Source organism: Ursus maritimus, unplaced genomic scaffold, assembly GCF_017311325.1.
Source record: "Ursus maritimus isolate PB19 unplaced genomic scaffold, ASM1731132v1 scaffold_25, whole genome shotgun sequence".
In the NCBI taxonomy this organism is placed as follows: domain Eukaryota; kingdom Metazoa; phylum Chordata; class Mammalia; order Carnivora; family Ursidae; genus Ursus; species Ursus maritimus.
The window spans coordinates 9,526,129-9,546,629 of record NW_024425008.1 but is presented as its reverse complement, the minus strand read 5'-3'; the positions used below and the strand labels follow the sequence as shown (position 1 = coordinate 9,546,629).

Sequence of the window (20,501 nt, the reverse complement as noted above, 5' to 3'; positions counted from 1 at the left end):
CCCTCTCCATCTTGCAGTGTGGCTCAGATAAGAGAATGTGAATGGTAGAGAGCTAAAGAGCTATTAGGGTTCTGCTGTGGAGAAAAGCGGGAACACAAGCAAAGACCTACTGCTCCATCCACACTATCCAATGGGATGAGACGCACCCCACATGCCTCCTCCAACCAGAGAATTAGGACAGCTATATTCTGGCTAAAAACTCAGGATAACATGCTGGTTCTGACTACCTTTAATTGACGAAAACAAGCTGAACATACAAGAAGCCTATGAACACCGGAATACAGAAATATATAAGCTGCTGCATAGGATTCTTAACTCCAAACAACACAAATGTGCATGAGGTCTCTCCTGCGATGGGGGCTGCATGGAAAAGGGAGATTTTTGTAACTGGGGCTGACAGTCGAGTTAAAGGCAAAGTGAGAAGATTTTCCACATAACCAGAGAACACAGAACAATGTGCAGTTGCTAACAGACTGACCTGGAGGGCAGTTAATTTGCACTTGTACTTGGCTGCGGCTGTTCCTGCTGCTGCTCTTTGGGCGGCTTCTTCTTCTTCTTCTTCTTCTGTTTGGTGAGGCAGCTCAAAGCAGACTCACCATTTCTTGGGGTAGACATGAGCGTGGGCAGCTTGCCAGACTGAGTTGGATACTTCGTTTTCAGGTCCTCTTTGAACAACGGCTGGGAGAGTAAATGGCGCAGCTCTTTCTTCAGCACCTTCATCTGCTTTTGTCTCCTACGCTCTTCTTGTTGGTCAGTTTTTCTTCCTTAAGATGCAAAACAGACCATATTCAGACCATATTCACTATGATCTGTAGAAACTTTTTGTTTCCCTTGATGGATACTTGTGATGAAAAATGTTTGGAACTCTTGAGGAATCAAGGCTCAAAAGTTCTCTATAGAAGCTAATATTGGCTAACTTCTAACTTAGTTGGGGAGGGATACTCAGGGCCATTATGTCTTTCATTTCTCAAAAAAAAAGCCTCTAAATCAGGAATTAGCTCCATTTTACTCGTGGGCACTTGCAGAAGGTCACAGAACTAGCCAGAGATTAGAACCTCTAATCTGAGATTAGAATCCAAGGTTCCTGACCTGAAGATCAGTTTTCTTCCTACGACCCACCCACTTGCTACTTGCTAGCTGGGGTATGGTGACTCGACAGGTACAAAGCCCCCAGGAGACTGTGAACGCCATCTGGCAGCCCAGTTCTCTTATGCCTCCCCACCAGCACTGTGACTGCACCTGTGTGGGTGGGCACAGACAAAGGGCCCCACACCAGCCAGTTCTCAGGAAGCAAAGCTCAAGCCCCAGGCCTGAGCTATCAGGAGGAACAGCTCATTGTCACCAAGCCCACTGGTTTGGTTCCCAACTTCCATGCTGGGCAGATTGCTTGTCAGCCTCTGATTTTGTTGGCTCTGGCACTAAGATGCCAACACCTCAGCTGTGCTGCCCACTTGTGGGATGGAAACACCGGACCAACTCTGATGTCGTCAGTTCTAGATTTGGTTCTACCACTTCTTAGACTCAAGAGCTTTCCTAGAGCAGGGACCACACAGATTCATCCCTGAATCCCTAGGCTCTTGCCCAGGTTCAGAGTAGGGACTCAGGAAAGGCCTGGTAATGGAGCTATTTCCCTGCACAAACAGCTTCTCTTCTATAAGCCTCTACTTTCCATATGTAAAAGGATGATAATTCCTGCTCTGTTTATGTCATGAGACCATGGAAGTCAGATGAGATGATGACTGGTGTAGTAGGAACAATAATGATCATAATAACTTAAAATGTATCAAATCCTTTCTATTTGCCAAGCACTAATATAGACACTTTATATTCATCAATTCAAGCCATCTTTGCAACAACCCCATGAGATAGGAACGTTATGACCTGCATCTCATAAATGACGACAGCCTAGGTACAAAAGAGAGGTTAAGAAGCTCGACCTGGTCACATAGTCAGTTAAGGGAATGGACCAGCACTGGCCACTGGCCGCAAATCCTACCCCTGATGTCACTACCTTTCCACACAAAGGAGGCACCCGAAGGATCCTGACAAATAAGACAGAGGGAACAAACGCCAAGGGTTGTAGGCTCGTCTGAGACTAAAGCCTTGTGAAAAGAAGTAAAAGGCATCTTGCTGATTTTAACAAGACCCATGGTAGTGGCGAAGTTCCAACAGGACAAAAGTTGAAGGAAATAACAAACAAAAAATGCTAAACGTATTCTTCAAGTCCCATGCAGCCTGCTCACCCTTATACATCTCTTCTTCCAGCTCAATCTCAAGGGCAGCGGCTGCCTGTTCAATCCAAGAGTTGTGCAGACAAGCCTGGAAGTTCCGATACTCCGCTTTCTCAATCTGTCGAGCTAAATGGATTCGTTCCTGGGAGAAAGGAATACAGTGTTCATCTGACAGCGTTCAGACCTCTAGGAAGCAAAGGCTCATATAGGTTGTGTCTTTAAAAAAAAAGCTCAAGATCAGCTCCCATCAAAATGAATTTGTTCTGGGGCGCCTGGGTGGCACAGCGGTTAAGCGTCTGCCATCGGCTCAGGGCGTGATCCCGGCGTTATGGGATTGAGCCCCACATCAGGCTCCTCCGCTATGAGCCTGCTTCTTCCTCTCCCACTCCCCCTGCTTGTGTTCCCTCTCTCCCTGGCTGTCTCTGTCTGATAAATAAATAAAATCTTAAAAAAAAAAAAAAAAAAAAAAAGAATTTGTTCTGATTCCTGATAAAAGCACAGACGGCAATCATTACATGAGTACACAAATGAAATCACAAGAGCCAGCTTTCTAAACAACAAACCTGAAAAGCCCCACCTGCTGGAAGCCCACCTTGGTTGGACTGCCAATCTACAGGTGTCCAAAGGGAACTCTTTTCCCCAGATGCCACAGATAGCTCCCATAGCTGAGCCGGAACTCTGACACACCCCAACAGCCCTGAGTTAGAGCCACACTGTGACTGATCGGAGGGACCACAAACTAACAGAACGGCCTTCCCTCTCTTCCATGTTGTTCTTGCCAAAAATATTTCAACTCTCCCGCTCAAGGGTGTTGGGGTCAGAACACAAGGAGAGGAAACATGGACAAAATGGAAGAGATCCTATAGTGTGGGGAAAAGGAGCCATGGGAAGTGAGGGTACCTCCCAACTCTCCTTGCTAACGGGAATTCTCTGTCCTCTCCATCCTTCCAAGCTCATCTCCCATCATATTTTCCCACATGGCTAACACTCCTTTCATTGGAGCCAAGAATCCTTGAACTGTTCCACGCTTCTACTCCCTCATTTCCTGGAATTCTGCCTCCTCTCCACCTCTGCATATGCAAGAGGCTTGGAGGAAACCTCATCTCCTACCAATATAAGCATAATGCCCACCAGTCCCACAGTGCTCCACCTGTACCTGAACTTCAGCATTAGCTCAGCCTCCCTCACAAGCCAGTGCACCTCAATGGGGGAAACCACACCTGGCTTTGGTACCTGACACACGGTGGCCCATAGTCAGCAGCACCTACTCCACTGAATGCTTGCTGAGTAAAATAAAACCCCAAAGGTAGAATTACTGGCATTTGCTTCAGGGACGTGACAAACCTTTAGTATCTGCCTCAGCAAGACAAGCTGACCTTACTTCCCTACAACCACTGGATGTCCAGGCAGCCACACTCATTGTCCTTGTCCAGTGGAGGGAGAAGGTGGTAGTGGAGGTTCCAGGGACAGGCAGTGAAGAAAGGGCTCAAGAAAAAAACTCCTCATGTTTTTGACCACTCACCTTTCTCCCTTCTACCACATATAGTGCCCCACTTCTTTTCTTTTTTTGTTTTTGTCTTTCTCCCTCTTCCTTCCTCCCTTTCTTTTTTTTTTAAATGAATCTTCCTATTCAGCTGTTGGCAGAACCATTAGTTTCCAAGGGTCCTACTGCCAGAGCCTCACAGCAAGGTGAAGGCACAACACGATCCCTTCCCTCATTAGTACGAGAGTTTTAATTTTTCTTTTTACCTTGACTGCATCCATGTACTTTGTCTGCACAGGAAAGAGTGGGATGTCCTCATCTTTCTTGAGGGTTTTGTAAATCTTCTTAAAGTTGATCACATCCTCAGGCCCAATCAGCATCAGGCTGAGGCCTTCATTGGTGGCACGAGCCGTTCGACCACTTCGGTGGACATAGATCTCCGAGGTACGAGGGACCTGCCAGAGGAACCAGGAAGTCAACGCGTTATCATCACCAACTGCGTTCTTCCCCTCAGGGCCAGCTTCCCTGAGCTGGGCAGCTAGAAACTTCTCCAGCACTGTGGACAGATCCAGCCCTTTTCCCTTAGTCCTAATTCTTTAGCCCATTCACTGGGCAGCGTCTGCCCTCCCAAGCGCCCTGCCCTGGTTTCAGACCCTGATGACCACTCAATGGAACAACGACAGTCACTTATTTTGTCTCGAGTGTTCTCCACTCCCCTTGACCCAGCCCAAAGCTGCCACTGCAATCTTCCTGAGTCAAAGGAAGATTCCTGACCATAATTCCCACTCTAACTAAAGAAACTCCACTGATTCTTCATGAACCCTACATGAACGATTGAACATGGTAATTATAACCAACACTTACTTAGTGATTACCATGGGCCAGGCAATTCCAAGCACTTTGCATATATCATCCCACTTATTCCTCACAAACAGTAACATGAAGTGCTTTCATGATTATCTATATTATAGATAAGGAAACTGACACACAGAGATGTTAAACAATTCCCCCTAGATGGACGACTAAATAGTGGAGCCAAGATTCAAACTGAAGCAGTCCATCTGCAAAGCCCATGCTAACCCCTAGGCTCTACTGCTTCTACTATAATATATACTGGATATATTATCCACCGGTGTGGCATGGGTGCTGACAATCCCTCCCTCCCCTGCACCCACCACTACTCAAGAACAGTCTTCTCCACTGAGCCCAAATTAACACTACCACTTCCAATGCAGCTCTAAGTACTTAACTGTTCATAAGGTGCTAGAAATGCAGTCTGTTGGCCGTTTTTCACCTTCTTCTCCCAACATAAGCCCCCACTTGTAGCCAACTGCCCACTTCCACACTATCTCCTCCTTCCTTTTCACCTCTACATGCCCAGATCCTCCCCATCCTTAAATGCAAAGCATCTTTTAGAAATCCCTTCCCCACCTCCCAAACTAGAAGTTACTACTCTCTCCCGTTATATTTTGCAACTTTCTAATATCTTCTGCCTTAAATTATGGCTGTGGTCATCTCATCTCCTTTAGTTGGTCTGCTACTTCTCAGGGGCTAGGACTGTATTTTATCTGGGTATCTCCTACAAAGACTGGTCCAGCCTCTTCCCCAAAAAGAGGAGGAAGAAAGATTTGCTACACTGAATTGGCACTCTGATTTTTTTAAAGATTTATTTATTTGAGAGAACAGAGAGAGACAGAGCACGCAGGGGGTGGGGCAGAGGGAGAGAATCCTCAAGCAGACTCCCCACTGAGCTCAGAGCCGAAACTGGGCTTGATCTCATGACCCAGGAGATCATGACCTGAGGTGAAACCAAGAGTTGGACGCCCAACCGACTGAGGCACCCAGGTGCCCCTATAGCCTGAAAGATTTTTTAAAGCATGAGGGACTAGAAAGGAGAAATAACAATGCCAGAATAGCTGACACTTACTGAGTACTTAACACTGCGCCAGGGGTTTCATCAGCAAGAGCTCATTTAATTCTCATGGTAACCCTACGGGTTAGGCAGCATCATCACTCCCAGTTTACAAACAATGACACTGAAACCAGGGATGTTAAGTAACATGCCCAAAGCTAACTACCTATGAAGCAGGCCACAAGCATCTGAACCCTACAAGGGTGGCTCTGGAGCCTAAACTCCTAACTACCACTCTATGCTAGGATTTACTCGGTGCACGCACTAATATTAATGTCAGTATCAACAGCAGCTCACACTTAGTAAGTGCTCAGGATATGCCCTGTGTCTTTCTAAACTCTTCACACATAATAACTTATTTTACCTTAATAAGAACTTGAAGAAGTAGATACTGTGATAACTTTCATTTAACAAATAAAAACACTGAGGCAGAAAGAGACTAAACAGCTTGCTCAAGGTTATACACAGCTAGGATTTAAGCCCAGGCAGGTCCTAACCACCACACTCATCTAATTCTGTATAGGAGGGTAACTAACCAATTTACATGCTACTATGGCCATTCCATGGAAGAAAATAAGACTCTAAACCTGCCAACATCAATTATGTTTGCCCAAACCAAAGAGAGAGGGGCTAAGTGATATCAGAAGTGCCAAGAGGTTTTCTGAGAATAAATCTCATGAGTGTTCCAAACGTGGCAGCAGATAGTCAGCCACTAGATGCCAGTGATACTCTGCTGCATGAGGCCTTGGGATTAACAATTCTTCTCCCTCTATTTCCTCCCTCCCCAAACCTTTGCTTAAAAAATTCCCCATTCAATGCAACAAATTCCCTAATGCTCCTACCTGGTAATGGATGACATGCTGGACTTTAGGAATATCCAGGCCCCGAGCTGCCACATCTGTTGCCAGGAGAACACAACTGTGGTAGAGAGACAAAGCTCATTAATAATAACTAATTGCTATCATTCATCAGATTCTTACCACCTGCTGAGTACGCTAGATGAAGCAATTGAGGCTCAGAGAGATTAACTTCCCAAAGCACAAACATGGCTATTCACTTGTGGAGCCGGGATCCAAAGCTGGGTCTCACTGACCACAATCAACAAGCCACACTCTGCAATAATAAAAGACCACCTCCAGGAAATTAAATGAGGCCATACATATTCTAGGTCAGGGACCTCATCTTCTATCACCCTCCCACTCACTTCCCTCTGTCACAGAGACATCCTCGCTTTCTTTCCAATTTGCCAAACATGCTCTGGCCTCCAAGTCTCTGCACTTGCTACACCGTAGGCCTTACAAAGTCTTCCTCAGACATTCAGGTTTCCTTGCTTTGTCCATACTTTGCTGTTAACCCCTCCCTCTCAGGGAAACCTCCCTGACCCCACTTTTGCACAACTCCCTGCACAACTTTACTCCTCAGCACTCAGCACCACCTGACAAACTACATAGTTGCTTTTCAATTTATGATCTCCCGTCACTGGAATGTAAACCCTGTAACAGCAAGGGCTTTGCATTACTCACTGTTCCATTAACCTAGAACAGTGCCTGGTTCACAGTAAGCACTCAATAATTTCATTGGGTAACGTTTCTTAATGTATGTGTAGTTCAAGGAAAAGTCAAAAGCACCTCATCTATGTCTTAAAAACTTAAGATTCTGGGCTCTTCAGAATCCCTGGCTCCCTGTAGTTCTGAGGTAGGGCTGGGGAATATGATGCAAATTAAAGTGTGTTAAACATTCAACCATTGCTCTTTTTCTATAAAGGGCGAGACCAAAAATTATTTTGGGCTTTGCAGGTGATAGCCTCTGTTGAAACTACTCAACTCTGCTATTACACTGCAAAAGTAGCCATAGACAATACATAAATGGGCCTTGCTGCCTTCCAATAAAACTACATGATTTAGCTCATGTGCCACAGTTTCCCAATCCCTGATCGAATTAAATGGAGAGGCCACTTTTAGGCACACAGACTTGAGGAATGGAATGTAGAAAGAAAGGGCCCACAGGTACCACCTGGCTGAGTATAGACAGGCCCATCGGGTGACCCACCTCAAAATACCCATAGGCCCTAACTGACCAATAGGCTACTTACAACTAGGCAGCTACCAAAAAAAGGGAGAACTCCGTACATGGCCATACCTCCTCATCTTCCCCCTTTAAAAACAGCCCCATCCACTGCCTCATTGCAGACAGCCTCTCTGTTGTCCTGATTGCCCACTCCCGTGTGGTATATTCAATAAACTATCTCCTTTGTTCTGCCTCAGGTGAATTCTTTCAATGACAGTGCCTTGGCTTTCACCTGATTGTTGCCCCACATTTGGGGGCCCCCATCCAATCAAGACACCCTACTTAGACACCACATAAACTGCTAACTTTTACCTAGCAACATTCCAAGGGAGGTAAACCAGACACTATTTCTAGAAACTAATCACTCCGTAATCTATCAAAACACCAGGCAAATGTCAATCTACACTTGACCTCAACTTCTCAGGCCCTTCTCCTGACAATATGCACACTGCTGCCAGAGCATCAGTCTGGCCCCAAAGGAGATGCACAGTGACAGCACGGCAGGACAAAGCATGAGCTCTGGGTCTGACCCGTTTGTCTGAGCCCAGCTCTGTCACTTCCAGGATGAGAAACCTTGGGCAAGCTGATCAGCTTTTCTAGATGTTACTTTTATCAATCTATAAAATGAGAATAATGACAATAAATGATAAATGGTAATAACATTTACCAAGTACATACCATGGGCTAGGCATTGTTCTAAATGCTTTATATGTATTCCCTTAATCTTCCCAACAACCCTCTCAATTACCTTCTATTATTATACTATTATGCTAATTATGAGAAAACTGAAACACACTTGAAGTAATTTGGCCAGCTACAAGTGGTACAGCCAAGGTCTTAATCTCAAGCAGTCTGGATCCAGTCTGTGTTCTTAACCATGAATCTATTCTGCTTCTTCTCAAGGATGTTAGAATTGAATGTGATAATAGATCTAAAATGTCAACATGATACTTACTCTAGTTCTCCACAACAATAGGTATTAATGTCACCATTACTCATTATTAAGAAAGTTTCTGTTAGACATTATCAGCAACCACATGCATTAGATGAGCGTAAGCCTGCTTCATGATGTGCAAAAAAGGGCTACCTTCTACTGATAAGGCCTCCATGTCAGAAGGTAGCTTCCCACCATCTCCCCACCATCCTGGCAACCTTGACCTAATGACTAGAACCTAGGCTCTGGGTACAGGCCTGACTTACTCTTCTAGACGGGCAAACTGCTCCAGGTTTCTGAGCCTCTGCTTCTGGTGCATGCAGGCATGTAGGGTCAGTGGCATGATATCCAGGACTTTGAGGAGCCCAGAGAGGCGTTTGATGCAGGAGATACTGTTGGCAAACACTAAGGTGCGGCCTGGATACTGCATCAGGAAGTAGTACAGATATAAGTCTTTCTCATCGGTCTCACAATGAATCTTGGTCTCTGTCAGTGACTCCACCGTGGCTTCATTTCTGGTCAGGTCGATGACCTTGGGCTTGCCCCTCATGCCAATCTTCTGCACGAGGAGGTCAAGTTTGGCAGTTTTGTCAATTTTCTTAACGTGCTTCTTGTGAAGGATTCGAGCAGGAACCTGATGTACCAGGGTCAGTGTGGCAGAAAAAATAAGCGTCTGTCTCTTTGGGTTGTACTGGGAGTCACTGAGCATCTCCAGCAGCTGTGAGAGCTCAGCAAAGTGGCCTTTCTCAACCATCCGATCAGCCTCATCGACCACCAGGCACCTGCAGATCCAGAGAGACCCACATAACCTGAGGAGTCATTTATATAGCACACTCAACTACCATCTCTACCCTCAACACAGACATACACACACACACGTCACCACCAGGACTCGATCCCCCTCATGCATGGTTCTCTAAAGGCCAATGTCTGGTTGGTACCACACCATGGCACTTAGTGATAGGGAGAAGGTAGGGCATTCGCTACTATGCTACCTCAGGCCCACAACAGAAAAGGGAGTGAAAGGGAAGGGGGAGGTACTGTCACTTACCTGAGCTGCCTAAGGTTGCTCAAATGAGGGTGCTTTTCTTTAATTAGCTCCCACAGCCGGCCCGGAGTGGCAACCACAATCTCTGGCTGGCGGTTTAGCATCCTCTGCTGTTTCTGCGCAGACATTCCACCAACCAAAATAGCAGTTTTAATTCCTATGGTACACAAAATATAAAAGACCCTGTTAATCAGTCTGGCTGAATATTTTTTGCCATGACTGACACAGGCGCCCCCAGATTAGCCCAGGCAATCAATCACCAGGACAGCTCCCCTATTTGGGGGGGGGGGGGTGACTAAAAGAGCGGGCCTGGCCTGACTCTTGGTGCCACTCCTAGAAGGAACATCAAGACTTCTATGATCTGGGCCTTGCCTATTTCCCCAACCTCATTTCTTTCTACTCCCTCCCCTTTATCAACAACAGAAGAGCTGGATTTGAACGCAGGCATGTTTACATCCAAAGTTCCAGGAAAACTGAGCAGTAGTGCACCACAATGCTGGGAATGAGGTCACTCTGCAGCTGTGACATACTCCCTAGAAAGCCCTGCCCATCCCCCTCAATTAGAATTACTATGAACCTCCTCTAATGCCTACTGTGTGTTCTGATCTCTGGTGCAGGACTTCTCAAGGTATCCAATGTGGAAAGAAAACACAGGATCATGTAGGCAATGTGCTTAGTGAAGTGCCTGGCAGATAGTAGGAGCTTGGTAAGTAACTGTTGCTTTTATTACAAAGTTAAAATTCTCACTGTGCAGCCCTTCCCGAAAGGAATTCCCTGAGAGAATAAGTTCTAGTGCCCTAAGGCAAAGGTTGGCAAACTTTTCCTTGAAGGGTCAATAGAAAGCATTTTGGCCTTGTGAGCTAAATCTGTCACAAATACTAACTTCATTCTACCTTGGTAGTGCAAAAGCAGCCATAGACACTATGTAAACAAATGGGTGTGGCTGCACTTTATTCACAAAAAGAGGTACTCTGCCAACCCCTGCCTTAAGCATCCACTATATCCGATAAATTGACTAATTTCCTATGCATCTAGAGTGGCATTAGCTATGCATCATCCTTGGGAGAATTCAGAAAGTGTCACTCAAACATTTTTCTGTAAGGCTTAATTCTCTGGCAGGTGAGAGATTTCCCCTAAAGGGCAGGAGCCACAGCTCGTTCACCTTTGCCACCCCAGCATCTAGGATCCTCTCAGGAAGTATTTCTTAAATGGAATTAAACCTTACCTGTAAACTTGGCCACAGCATCGATGTGCTGCTTTACCTGGACAGCGAGCTCCCTAGTGGGAGTCAGAACCAGCCCAAGCAGAGGGCGCTTTGGATGTGCTTTACAGATGGCGATTTTGCCACCCAACTCCTCCTTCAACTTTTCAGTTTCCTCTTCATCAAGCTTTTCCTCTTTGTCTTCATTCTGTTTGGGGATGGCCTTCTCCCTGATAAGAGAAGAAGGTCCTTCACCAGCATCATCATCACAGAAGGGCAGCACCTGGTCTGAGACAGCAGCTCCAGTTTTGACATTGCTGGGTGGTGCTCCAGTCTTCACTCCAGCTTCACTGGGCAGGACTTCGCCCTCAATTCCAATCTCATCAGGCAAAACACCAGACTCAGCTCCAGCCTCGGTTCTGGTCTCACCAGGTGATGCTCCTGTGTTACTTAGAGCTGGAGTAGGCTTCTTCTTCACCTGCCACTGCAGTACTGCATGGATCATTGGAATGGCAAAGGCAAGAGTTTTTCCACTTCCTTGAAAGTAAAACAAAAAACAAAAACAGTGTGATCAATAAATACACATACTTTTTGTCTGGGCTTCTTTCTTTTACACAGAATAAGGGACCCTGATAGCCAAGTGCTACCCTGAACAACCCAAAGCTCCTCAACTCAGCATGGTTCCCCAAGAGCACTGCAACCAGAGGGCATCTGTAATTAAAAGCCTGAGAAAAAGTCTAGCAGACTAGCAGTGAGGCCTGCTAGTCTCCCAATGCTACACACAAGTCCAAGTGCTGAAAATCTAAACAGACAAGGTTTGTGTGTTTTGTCATTGTTGTGAAGAAACACGACCACATTAGGGTATGGGGGATGGAAATCTATATATAGTTTCCTAAGACCTTTGGCGGAGAAGATGGGAGTAGAAGACAATTTTCTTAGTTTTTGAGAAAACTTAAAATTAGCACACTTTTATCTATGCTTGGACATTTTCAAACTGATCTTTGAATATATATGAAGCTTAAATTCACATCTTCTGGGTCATTAATACAAACAGCTCAAGTTGAGAATTTAAAGTAGTTCCGAAGTTAAAATGCCCCCAGCAAAAGCAAATAAATTATCTCTGGAGGGAAAAACTTTTATCACAGGCCTCAAAGAATTCTCACAAGGGGCATGTGGGTGGCTCAGTCGGTTGAGCGTCTGACTCTTAGTTTTGGCTTGGGTCATGATCTCACAGTCGTGGGACTGAGCCCCAAGTCAGGCTCTGCGCTCAGCACAGGGTCAGCTCAAGGGATTCTCTCTCCCTCTCCCTCTGCTTCTCCCCCAACTTGATGTCTCGCTCTCTCTCAAATAAATAAATAATCTATTAAAAAGAATTTTCACAAATAATTTTCAAAGGAAAATTCAAAGGAAATTTCAAAGGAAATTTTTCAAAGGAAAATTTTCTCAGTAAAAAAATAACCCACAAGAAAACAAGGCACGATAAGCAAGAATTATAAGGAAAAAAGAGAGCAAAACAGACCCTTAAAACTTTAGATAAAACAGCACTTTTCATCAGAAACCATCAAAGCTAGAAGACAGTATTACATCTTTATTTGAAGACCTGAAAAAAAAAAAATCAGACAACCTAGAACTCTCTACTCAGCAAAAATTCCTTTCAAAACAAATGCAAAATAAAGACATTCAGGCACACAAAAGCTGAATAATTTATCGTTAGCAACCCTGAACTACAAGAAGTACTAAAGGGAGTCTTTCAAGCAGAAGATGCTACTGGATGAAATTCCAGATCTGTACAAAAGAAGAGTACCAGAAACAGTAATGGTAACTGGGTAAATATGAAAGATGTCTTTTTCTTATTGAAACATATGATTTAAGTGTAAACTTAAAATTATTAAACATAAAAATGTATTTTGGATTTCTAACACATACAAAGTGTGAAACAAAAAGTAGAATGTAAAGGAGAAAGGGAAATATATAGTCTTGTAAGGTTCTTGTACTGTATATAAAATAGTATATTATTATTTGAAGACAAACTATGACTTACTAGATATACTACGAACCCAAAAGCAACCACTAGAAGAACGTTAACAGTTACAGCTAATAAGATCAATAAAGGATATAAAATGCCATCACAAAAAATAATCAGTCCAAAAGAAGCTAAAAGGAAAAAAGGGTACAGCAAACAGCAAAATAACAGATTACAACTTAACCAATATCACATTAAATGTAAATGACCTCAACAAATAAAAGACAGACTGTCACAATGATTAAACAGCAAGACCCAACACCTGCTCTCTACAAGAATGCCATTTTATTTTTTTTCTTATAAGCCTTGGTTTAATATAAAGCACATGATAAATGATACAGACGAAAAGCCAGATGAAGAGGTACATAAGGCAAGGTCTGGAAGGGTTCCAAGGGCTTTTGTCCCTGTGAATCTGGGGGTGCACCACCCTCCCAGCACAAGGATGGGTTCACCAACTTAGAAGCTCCAAGAAACCAGAATAAATACAATGACGTCAGTAGGCTGAAAGTGTAAGTATGAGGGGCACCTGGCTGGCTCAGTTGATAGAGCATGTGTCTCTTGATCTCAGGGTTGTAAATCTGAGCCCCACATTGGGTGTAGAGATTACTTTAAAATAATCTTTAAAAAAATACAAGTATGCAAAACACACCACGCAAACATTAATCAAAACAAAGCTGGAAAAGGTACATTAATATCAGATTGAGAAGATTTTAGAAAAAAGGATACTTTGGGGATAAAGAAGGCCATTTCATAATGAAAGGATAAATTCATTTAGAGGGTACAACAGTCCTAAACATTTATACACCTAAATATAACAGAGCTTTAAAACACAGGGAACAAAAACTAATGAAACTTCAAAGAAACCTATCACTCAAGAAAAAATAAGTAACACAAATATTCCTAATACATTAAAGCAATTAAATCTATAGTTAAAACCCACCCTACAAAGTAAAGTGCAGGCAAAGATGAAGACTACCAAATATTTAAGGAAGGAAAAAAATACCAATCCTATACAAACTCTTTCAGAAAACTGTAAAGAATACTTCCAGTCATTCCAAGGCCTGCATTACTGATTCCAAAACCAAAGACATTACTAGAGAACAAACCAATATCCCATGAACAGAAATTTAAAAATTATCAACAAAATTCTAGCAAATCAAATCCAATATATAAATGGAATAATAACACTGTGACCAAATTTGGTTTATCCCAGGAATGTAAGTTTAGTTTAGCATTTGAAAATCAGTGTAATTCACCACTGTCAACAGACTCAAATTGGAAAAACCACTTATCTTAATAAATGCAGAAAGAGCGTTTCAAAAAACCACCATTCCTGATAAAAATGTTCAGCAAACTAGGAACTGAAGAGAATTTTCTCAATCTGATAAAGGGCCACCTATGAAAAATCTAGACCTAACATCATACTTAATGATGGAAGAATGAATATTGTTCCCCAAAGATCAGGAACAAAACAATGGTGCCCACTCTACCACTTCAATTCAAAATTGTACTGGAGGTTTTATTGTCTTAAGACAAAAATAAACAAAAGGCATCTAAACTGGATAACTACAGAAAATCTGATGTAATCTTCAAGAAACTACCTGATGGGGGGTGCCTGGGTGGCTCAATCAGTTAAACATCTGACTCTCGATTTTGGTGTGGGGCATGATCTCAGGGTGGTGAGATTGAGACCTGTGTTGGGCTCTACGCTCAGCAGAGTCTGCTTGGAATTCTCTCTCTTCCTCTCCCCCTCTTCCTGCTCACACTCTTTCTCTCTCTCTCTCTCTGTAAAATAAATGAATAAAATCTTAAAAAAAAAAAAAAAAAAGAAAAACTACTTGATGGTACCAAGTTGCAGGCCACAGGCCAATACACAGTCATCATATCACTCTTTGTTAGCAACAATCTGAAATAGAAAAGTTTAAGTTGCCATTTACAATAGCATCAAAAATATTTAAGGACAAATCTAGTAACAGACGTGCATACACTAAAAACTACAAAACACTGCTAAAAAAAAATTAAAGACCTAAAAAACTGGAGATATACTACATTCATGGGAATATTCTATATTGTCCAGATGTCATTTGTCCTCAGTTTGCTTTTTAATCAATGCAATCTCAATCCAAATGCCAGCTGGCTTTTGGCAGGAACTGACAAGTTGATTTTAAAATTCAAATGGAAACGCAAAGGGCCTAGAATAGCCAAAATAACTTTTAAAAAGAACAAAGAGGACTTACACTACCTGATTTAAAACTTATTCTAAAGCTGCTATATCCAAGATAGTGAAGTTTTGATGTAAAAAGACAGACCAGATCAATGGAGGGAAAAAAACACTCTAGAAATAGACCCACACCTATATAGTCACTGATTTTCAAAAAACATATAAAGGCAATTCGGTGGAGAAAGGACAGGTGTTTTTTTTTTTTAAGATTTTATTTATTCATTTGACAGAGAGACAGCCAGCGAGAGAGGGAACACAAGCAGGGGGAGTGGGAGAGGAAGAAGCAGCCTCCCACCGGAGGAGTCCGATGCCAGGCTCAATCCCAGAACGCCGGGATCACGCCCTGAGCCAAAGGCAGACGCTTAACGACTGAGCCACCCAGGCACCGCAAAGACAGTTTTTCAACACACGGTGCTGGATATCCATGATGTAGGGGGGAAAAAAAGGAACTCTGATCCACACTTCTCTATAAACAAAAGTTAACACAATAAAGATCACAGAGTGAAACATAAAACCTAAAACTCATAACACTTCTAGAAGAAAACTCCAGAGAAAATCTTTGTGATCTCGGGTTAGGCAAAGGATTATATATAATAAGCACATTCATAAAAAGGAAAGCGATAATCTGAACTTCAAAATAACGAACTTCTGATCTTCTGAAAGACACTGTAAAGAGGATAAAAACACAAGCCACAGACTGGGAAAAAAAATCATAAACCACGTATCTGATAAAGGGGGTATAGCCAGAATATATAATGAATTCAGCAACAGGAAAACAATAACCCAATTAAAAAATGGGGAAGAGAATTGAAAAGGCACCATCAAAGAATATACAAATAGGCACTTAAAAAGATGCTCAACAAGTCACTAGGAAGATACCAATTAAAGCCACAAGGAAACCATGATAAAATTTTAAAAGTCTAAAATAAAATTAAAGACTGAACATACCAAGTACTGGCAGGGACAGGGACCAATTCAAACACTAACTGGGTGGGTATGTGAAATGGTATAATCACTTTGGAAAAATCCTAAAAAGTTTCATTTACCTTAAGACCTAGCTATTCCACAGGTATTTACCAAACAGAAATTAAAGCATATACCCATACAAAGACTGACACAGCAATATTTACGATATATATTTTTAAAGATTTTATTTATTTATTCGGGAGGGAGAAAGGGCGGGGGGGAGGTTAGAGCCCGCAGATGCCCGCAGGAGAGAGCAAGAGGGTGTGTACACACGGGGGAGGGAGAAACAAAGGAAGAGAGAATATTGAGCAGGCTCTGCTGAGCGAAGAACCTGACATGGGGATAAATCTCAGGACCCTGAGATTATGACCTGAGCCAAAACCAAGAATTAGAGGCTTAACCGACTGAGCCACCAGATGCCCCTATTTACGATAGACAGTTTTATTTGTATAGTCAAAAACTATAAAGAACAAAAATATCCATCAACAGATGGATAAACAAACTGAGCTATATCCACACACTAGAATATTACTCATCAATAAAAAGGAATGAACTACTGCTACTTGCAATAACATGGCTGAATCTCACAGTATGCTGACTGAAAGTGCCGAACACCCCCCCGCCAAAAGTACAGTGTAGGATTCCATTATATAAAACACTGGAAAATACAGATTAATCATAGTGATCGAAAAAGCGTATCAGAGGTTGCCTTGGGGGTGAACAAGGAGCCGGGCCCAGGAGAGATTACAAAAAGGGCCCAAAAGCATCTTTTGGGGGTGATGGAAATGTGCATTATCTGTATGGGCAGCAGTTTGTCCACAGCCCCAAGTCTTTGACAATCTTGGACCTGCAGATTCATAGCACTCCACAGGGATAGCCCGACAGGAGCTGTGGTATGAATCCAAATGTCAGGCTCTAGCCACAGTGGCTCACACAACCTTGCCTCTGCTTCCAAAACCCACTCTAGGCCTCTGCAAAAACCAAAGCAATGTAGCAGAATGCTTACTAGCACACAGACCTACTCTAGAATCCAGGCACTACCACTTTTCAGCTGTGGTTTCAGGGATACTGTCTCCTGTGAGGCTGTGTTTCCTCATCAGTAAGATGAGAATAATAATGCAACCTATCTTAGAGTGATTCTGAGAACTGAGTTTATCAATATGATGTATTTAACACAGCGCATGACACATTTTAAATACCAAGAAAATGTTCTATTACTTTCATTCCCGAGGCTTCTTCACTCTTCCATCTATGTGATTCTTCCACACGACCTCACCCATACTTTCCTGACCACCCTTTCCAGAAACCCAAGGCACAAAGTGTCTAGATGAGCTAGTTCTATGCCATACAATATAACAGTCACTAGCCATGTATGGATGGCTATCCAGCTCTTAAAATGTGGTTACTCTAAATTGATGTGCTACAAGTTCAAAAAACATGTCAGATTTTGAAAACTTAGTATAAAAATAAGAATGTAAAATATCTCAATAATTTTACATTAATTACATACTGAATTTTTTAAATAATTGATTAAATACATCATTAAAATTAAATTTCATCTGCTCTTTTTACCTTTTTAAAATATGGCTCCTAGAAAATTTGAAATCCCTATGTGGCTCACATTATATATATATTTCTATTGGTTACTGCTGGTCCAGTTGGATTTTAGTACCAGGCAGTACAAGCTCCTCCCTCCAATCAGTAACTTAATCTACTGAGGTCAAATCAACGTGTCATTGCTTGACAAAGTCTTAGATGGTCCAAGGAATGAGAGAACTTTATTTAAATAATACCTAGTCCCAACAGTCACCTCATGCCAACATCTACCTACAAAATCCACCTAATGGTTATCTACCACAAACTCAAATCCTTCCAATAATGATAAACTCACCAATTCCCAAAGCAGCTCTTTTTGGACAACTCTTGAGAATTAGACACTTATTCCTTATACTAATGAAGATTTACCTCTCTAGAGGGTTGATCTTAGCCCTACTTTACCCCTCTGAGCCACTTAGGAAGGCTCAAGAATAGGAAAAAACTATCATTTGCAAATCACTTGCAGTGTACTGTGTAAATTTTACTGTGGCATTTACATTTAACCCACAAAGGGGGGGGGGAGTACTAGGTACTGGTGTTATCTCCATTTTATAACAGGACCTATAGGTGTCAGAGAGATAAAGCGACCTGTCCAGGATACCAATCAGAAAGTGGCAGACTTCAACCCAGAGCTGGCTGACTTCTAAACACCTTCATTCAACACTGCTTCTGTGGTTAGGTCCCCAAATTCCCCTCTCCCCAAGCCATCCAACCTGCTAGCAGCCACAAGGTCAACCCAAAAGCAATTTTACCCTGGCCAACTAAGGATGCCCTTACCTGTCTCAGCAGCCCCAAGGATGTCCAGTTTGTCACGGATGGCAGGTGCCAAGGTCAGAGCTTGGATTGGTGTGGGTGCAGAGAAGCCTAGAGAGCTGAGTGCTCGGAGAACTGGCTTGGGTACAAACAGATCTTTCCAAGCCGTTACATCTGCCTTCTGGTCCTGCATTTCAGGCATCCATGTCTTTGCTTTTTTGGGCACCTTTGGAGTAGTACCCTGGGAAGGCTCCAATTTTTTTTTCCCTTTCTTTTTTTTCTTTTTTGGAACAGTCTGAGCTGAGCTTTCTGAAACCATATCCTCTACCTGTGGATCAGGACAAACTGTGCCATCTCCCTGGGGCTCTGGCTCAGTATCTTCGACTTCAAACTCTTTCTGGGCACTGATTCCTTCAGTTTCCATGTCTTTGTTCTTCTTGAACTTCATCTTTTTCTTTGAGGAGCTGGACTCTCCTTCTTCCTTCCCTGAAACAGCTTGTGCCTTTCTCTTCTTGGGCTCCTCTTTTGAAAAGAGACTGGAGGAATTCTTGGCAGGGGAGACCAACTGGTAATCTGTCAGTTCCTCAAAGCAAACCAAGTCATCCATCTGCCCATCTGCAAATATATTTGGGTCAATCTCCACCTGCTTCCACTTTCCCACAACTTTGATTCCTTTTGTCTGAAATTTGCCATAGCTTGATGGCTTTGGCTTTGATTTTGTCTCCTTCAACTTCATGGTTGCTGAAAAGAAAAAGAGAGAAGTGTTCCATTAGATTGGCAACTGAAGAACGTAGGGTTCTGAGGCAACAAATATTTTCTAAATAGCCTACAGAGTACCAGGCTCTGCAAAGAAGTGAGGACACAGGAGATAGAGAAGATCAAAGAGGAGAAGAAATATACCAACGGAGTAGGCAGCTTGACCTGGAACGGAGGGTACACAGGAGATGGAGGAGCACAGCCACATGAGCTAGACCTGGTTTGGATTCCAGACCCAGTACTTACTGCTTGTGTGCCACTGGACAGTGATGTTTAATCCTCCCTAAACCTCAGTGCTCTCATCTTTTAAATAAGGGAGAGGGGCCCAATAATATCTAAGTCACAAAATGTTTTATGCAAACAAATAAAATTATGTAAAGCATGGAGAATGAAGCCTGCCACACCCAAGTCATTTAGAAGACCGAATTAAGAATGTGCAGGGGTTGCGTGGGGGGGGGGGGGACTAGGAGGCCAGCTTTATTGTAGGGCTCAAGCCTTGCCCCAAGAAGGCAAATGCCTATGACACCATTTTGGCCTTTGCCCATCCAGCTTTTTCGTTACATTTTAAATGATTTAAAACACATTTCCACAGAGGCCGCTTGAGTACCACTCCAACTACAAAGACCAAGACATATATAACAGGTCCTGGAAAAAAGCACAAAGGTAAACCGTAGCTCGAATCCGGACCGGCTCCGGGTCTATGGCGGACGTCTCATCTCTGTGAACCTCAGTCTCCTCGCCTGTAAAATGGGGATGATGACGGTATCTGTCTCAGGGGGTCGTTCCACCGACACAAAAAGGTGACGCACGTCAGAACCCGCTGAGCATGGCGCCTCGCCGGCTCGGCACGTCAGCTCGCAAGGAGGCTTCACCTACCGCCCCAGTTCCGCCACGACCGCAAACCACCTGGCTTCCACCGCGGCGGGAGTGGTCAGGCACGGGGGGCGAGGGGCCCGGCCCCGCGCCTCGCCTCGGGCACAACGCGCGCTCGACGCGGAGAGACCGACGCTGCCGGGCCTGGACGCCCACAACAGGGGTCCCCGGCACGGGGCCAGAGGCCGCCCTCTCTGGACCCGAGAACTCAGGCCAGTGCCCCGGACAGGCCCACGACGCGAGTCCCGGGGGCCTGCCCCAGCCCCGCTTGGGCTACGGGACTCACCGCGTGGAGACGCCGTCGCGGCTCCGTCACACGCCGGCCAACGGCCGCACACACCTCCACCGCGGTCTCTCAGCTGCAGCGTCGACCGCAGTTCCGGGGCGGGGCTTGCACACACGCACGCGCGAGCCCTGCTACAGGAAGTTCCGCCCCC

General features: G+C 43.8%; 1 protein-coding gene across 3 annotated transcripts; it reads right to left on the bottom strand.

Annotated features, from left to right (window-relative positions):
• Positions 1 to 214: 214 nt before the first annotated feature.
• DDX24 (DEAD-box helicase 24) lies at positions 215 to 20,498 on the bottom strand. Of its 3 annotated transcripts, XM_008698220.2 has the most exons (10): positions 20,351 to 20,498; positions 18,460 to 19,176; positions 10,901 to 11,413; positions 9,679 to 9,832; positions 8,894 to 9,409; positions 6,469 to 6,544; positions 3,981 to 4,169; positions 2,244 to 2,373; positions 479 to 764; positions 215 to 360 (listed from the first exon to the last, which is right to left on the bottom strand). In XM_008698220.2, exons 2-9 carry the CDS (start codon positions 19,169 to 19,171, stop codon positions 490 to 492), a joined length of 2,565 nt encoding a protein of 854 aa, XP_008696442.1. In that variant the 5' UTR covers positions 19,172 to 19,176; positions 20,351 to 20,498; the 3' UTR covers positions 215 to 360; positions 479 to 489. The 3 variants fall into 3 exon arrangements, with proteins under 3 accessions (XP_008696442.1, XP_008696434.1, XP_040497422.1); XM_008698212.2 differs by having other exon boundaries at positions 215 to 764; XM_040641488.1 differs by lacking the exon at positions 20,351 to 20,498 and adding an exon at positions 20,068 to 20,336 and having other exon boundaries at positions 215 to 764.
• Between the last annotated feature and the right edge of the window lie 3 nt (positions 20,499 to 20,501).

Coding starts and splice junctions, on each gene's coding strand:
- DDX24 (XM_008698212.2), bottom strand. CDS start 19,171: ATGAAGTTGAAGGAGACAAAATCAAAGCCAAAGCCATCAAGCTATGGC. Junction 11,414..18,459: donor CCTTGGGGCTGCTGAGACAG/GTAAGGGCATCC, acceptor TTTACTTTCAAG/GAAGTGGAAAAACTCTTGCC. Junction 2,374..3,980: donor AGTACATGGATGCAGTCAAG/GTAAAAAGAAAA, acceptor CCTTTCTCCCAG/GAACGAATCCATTTAGCTCG.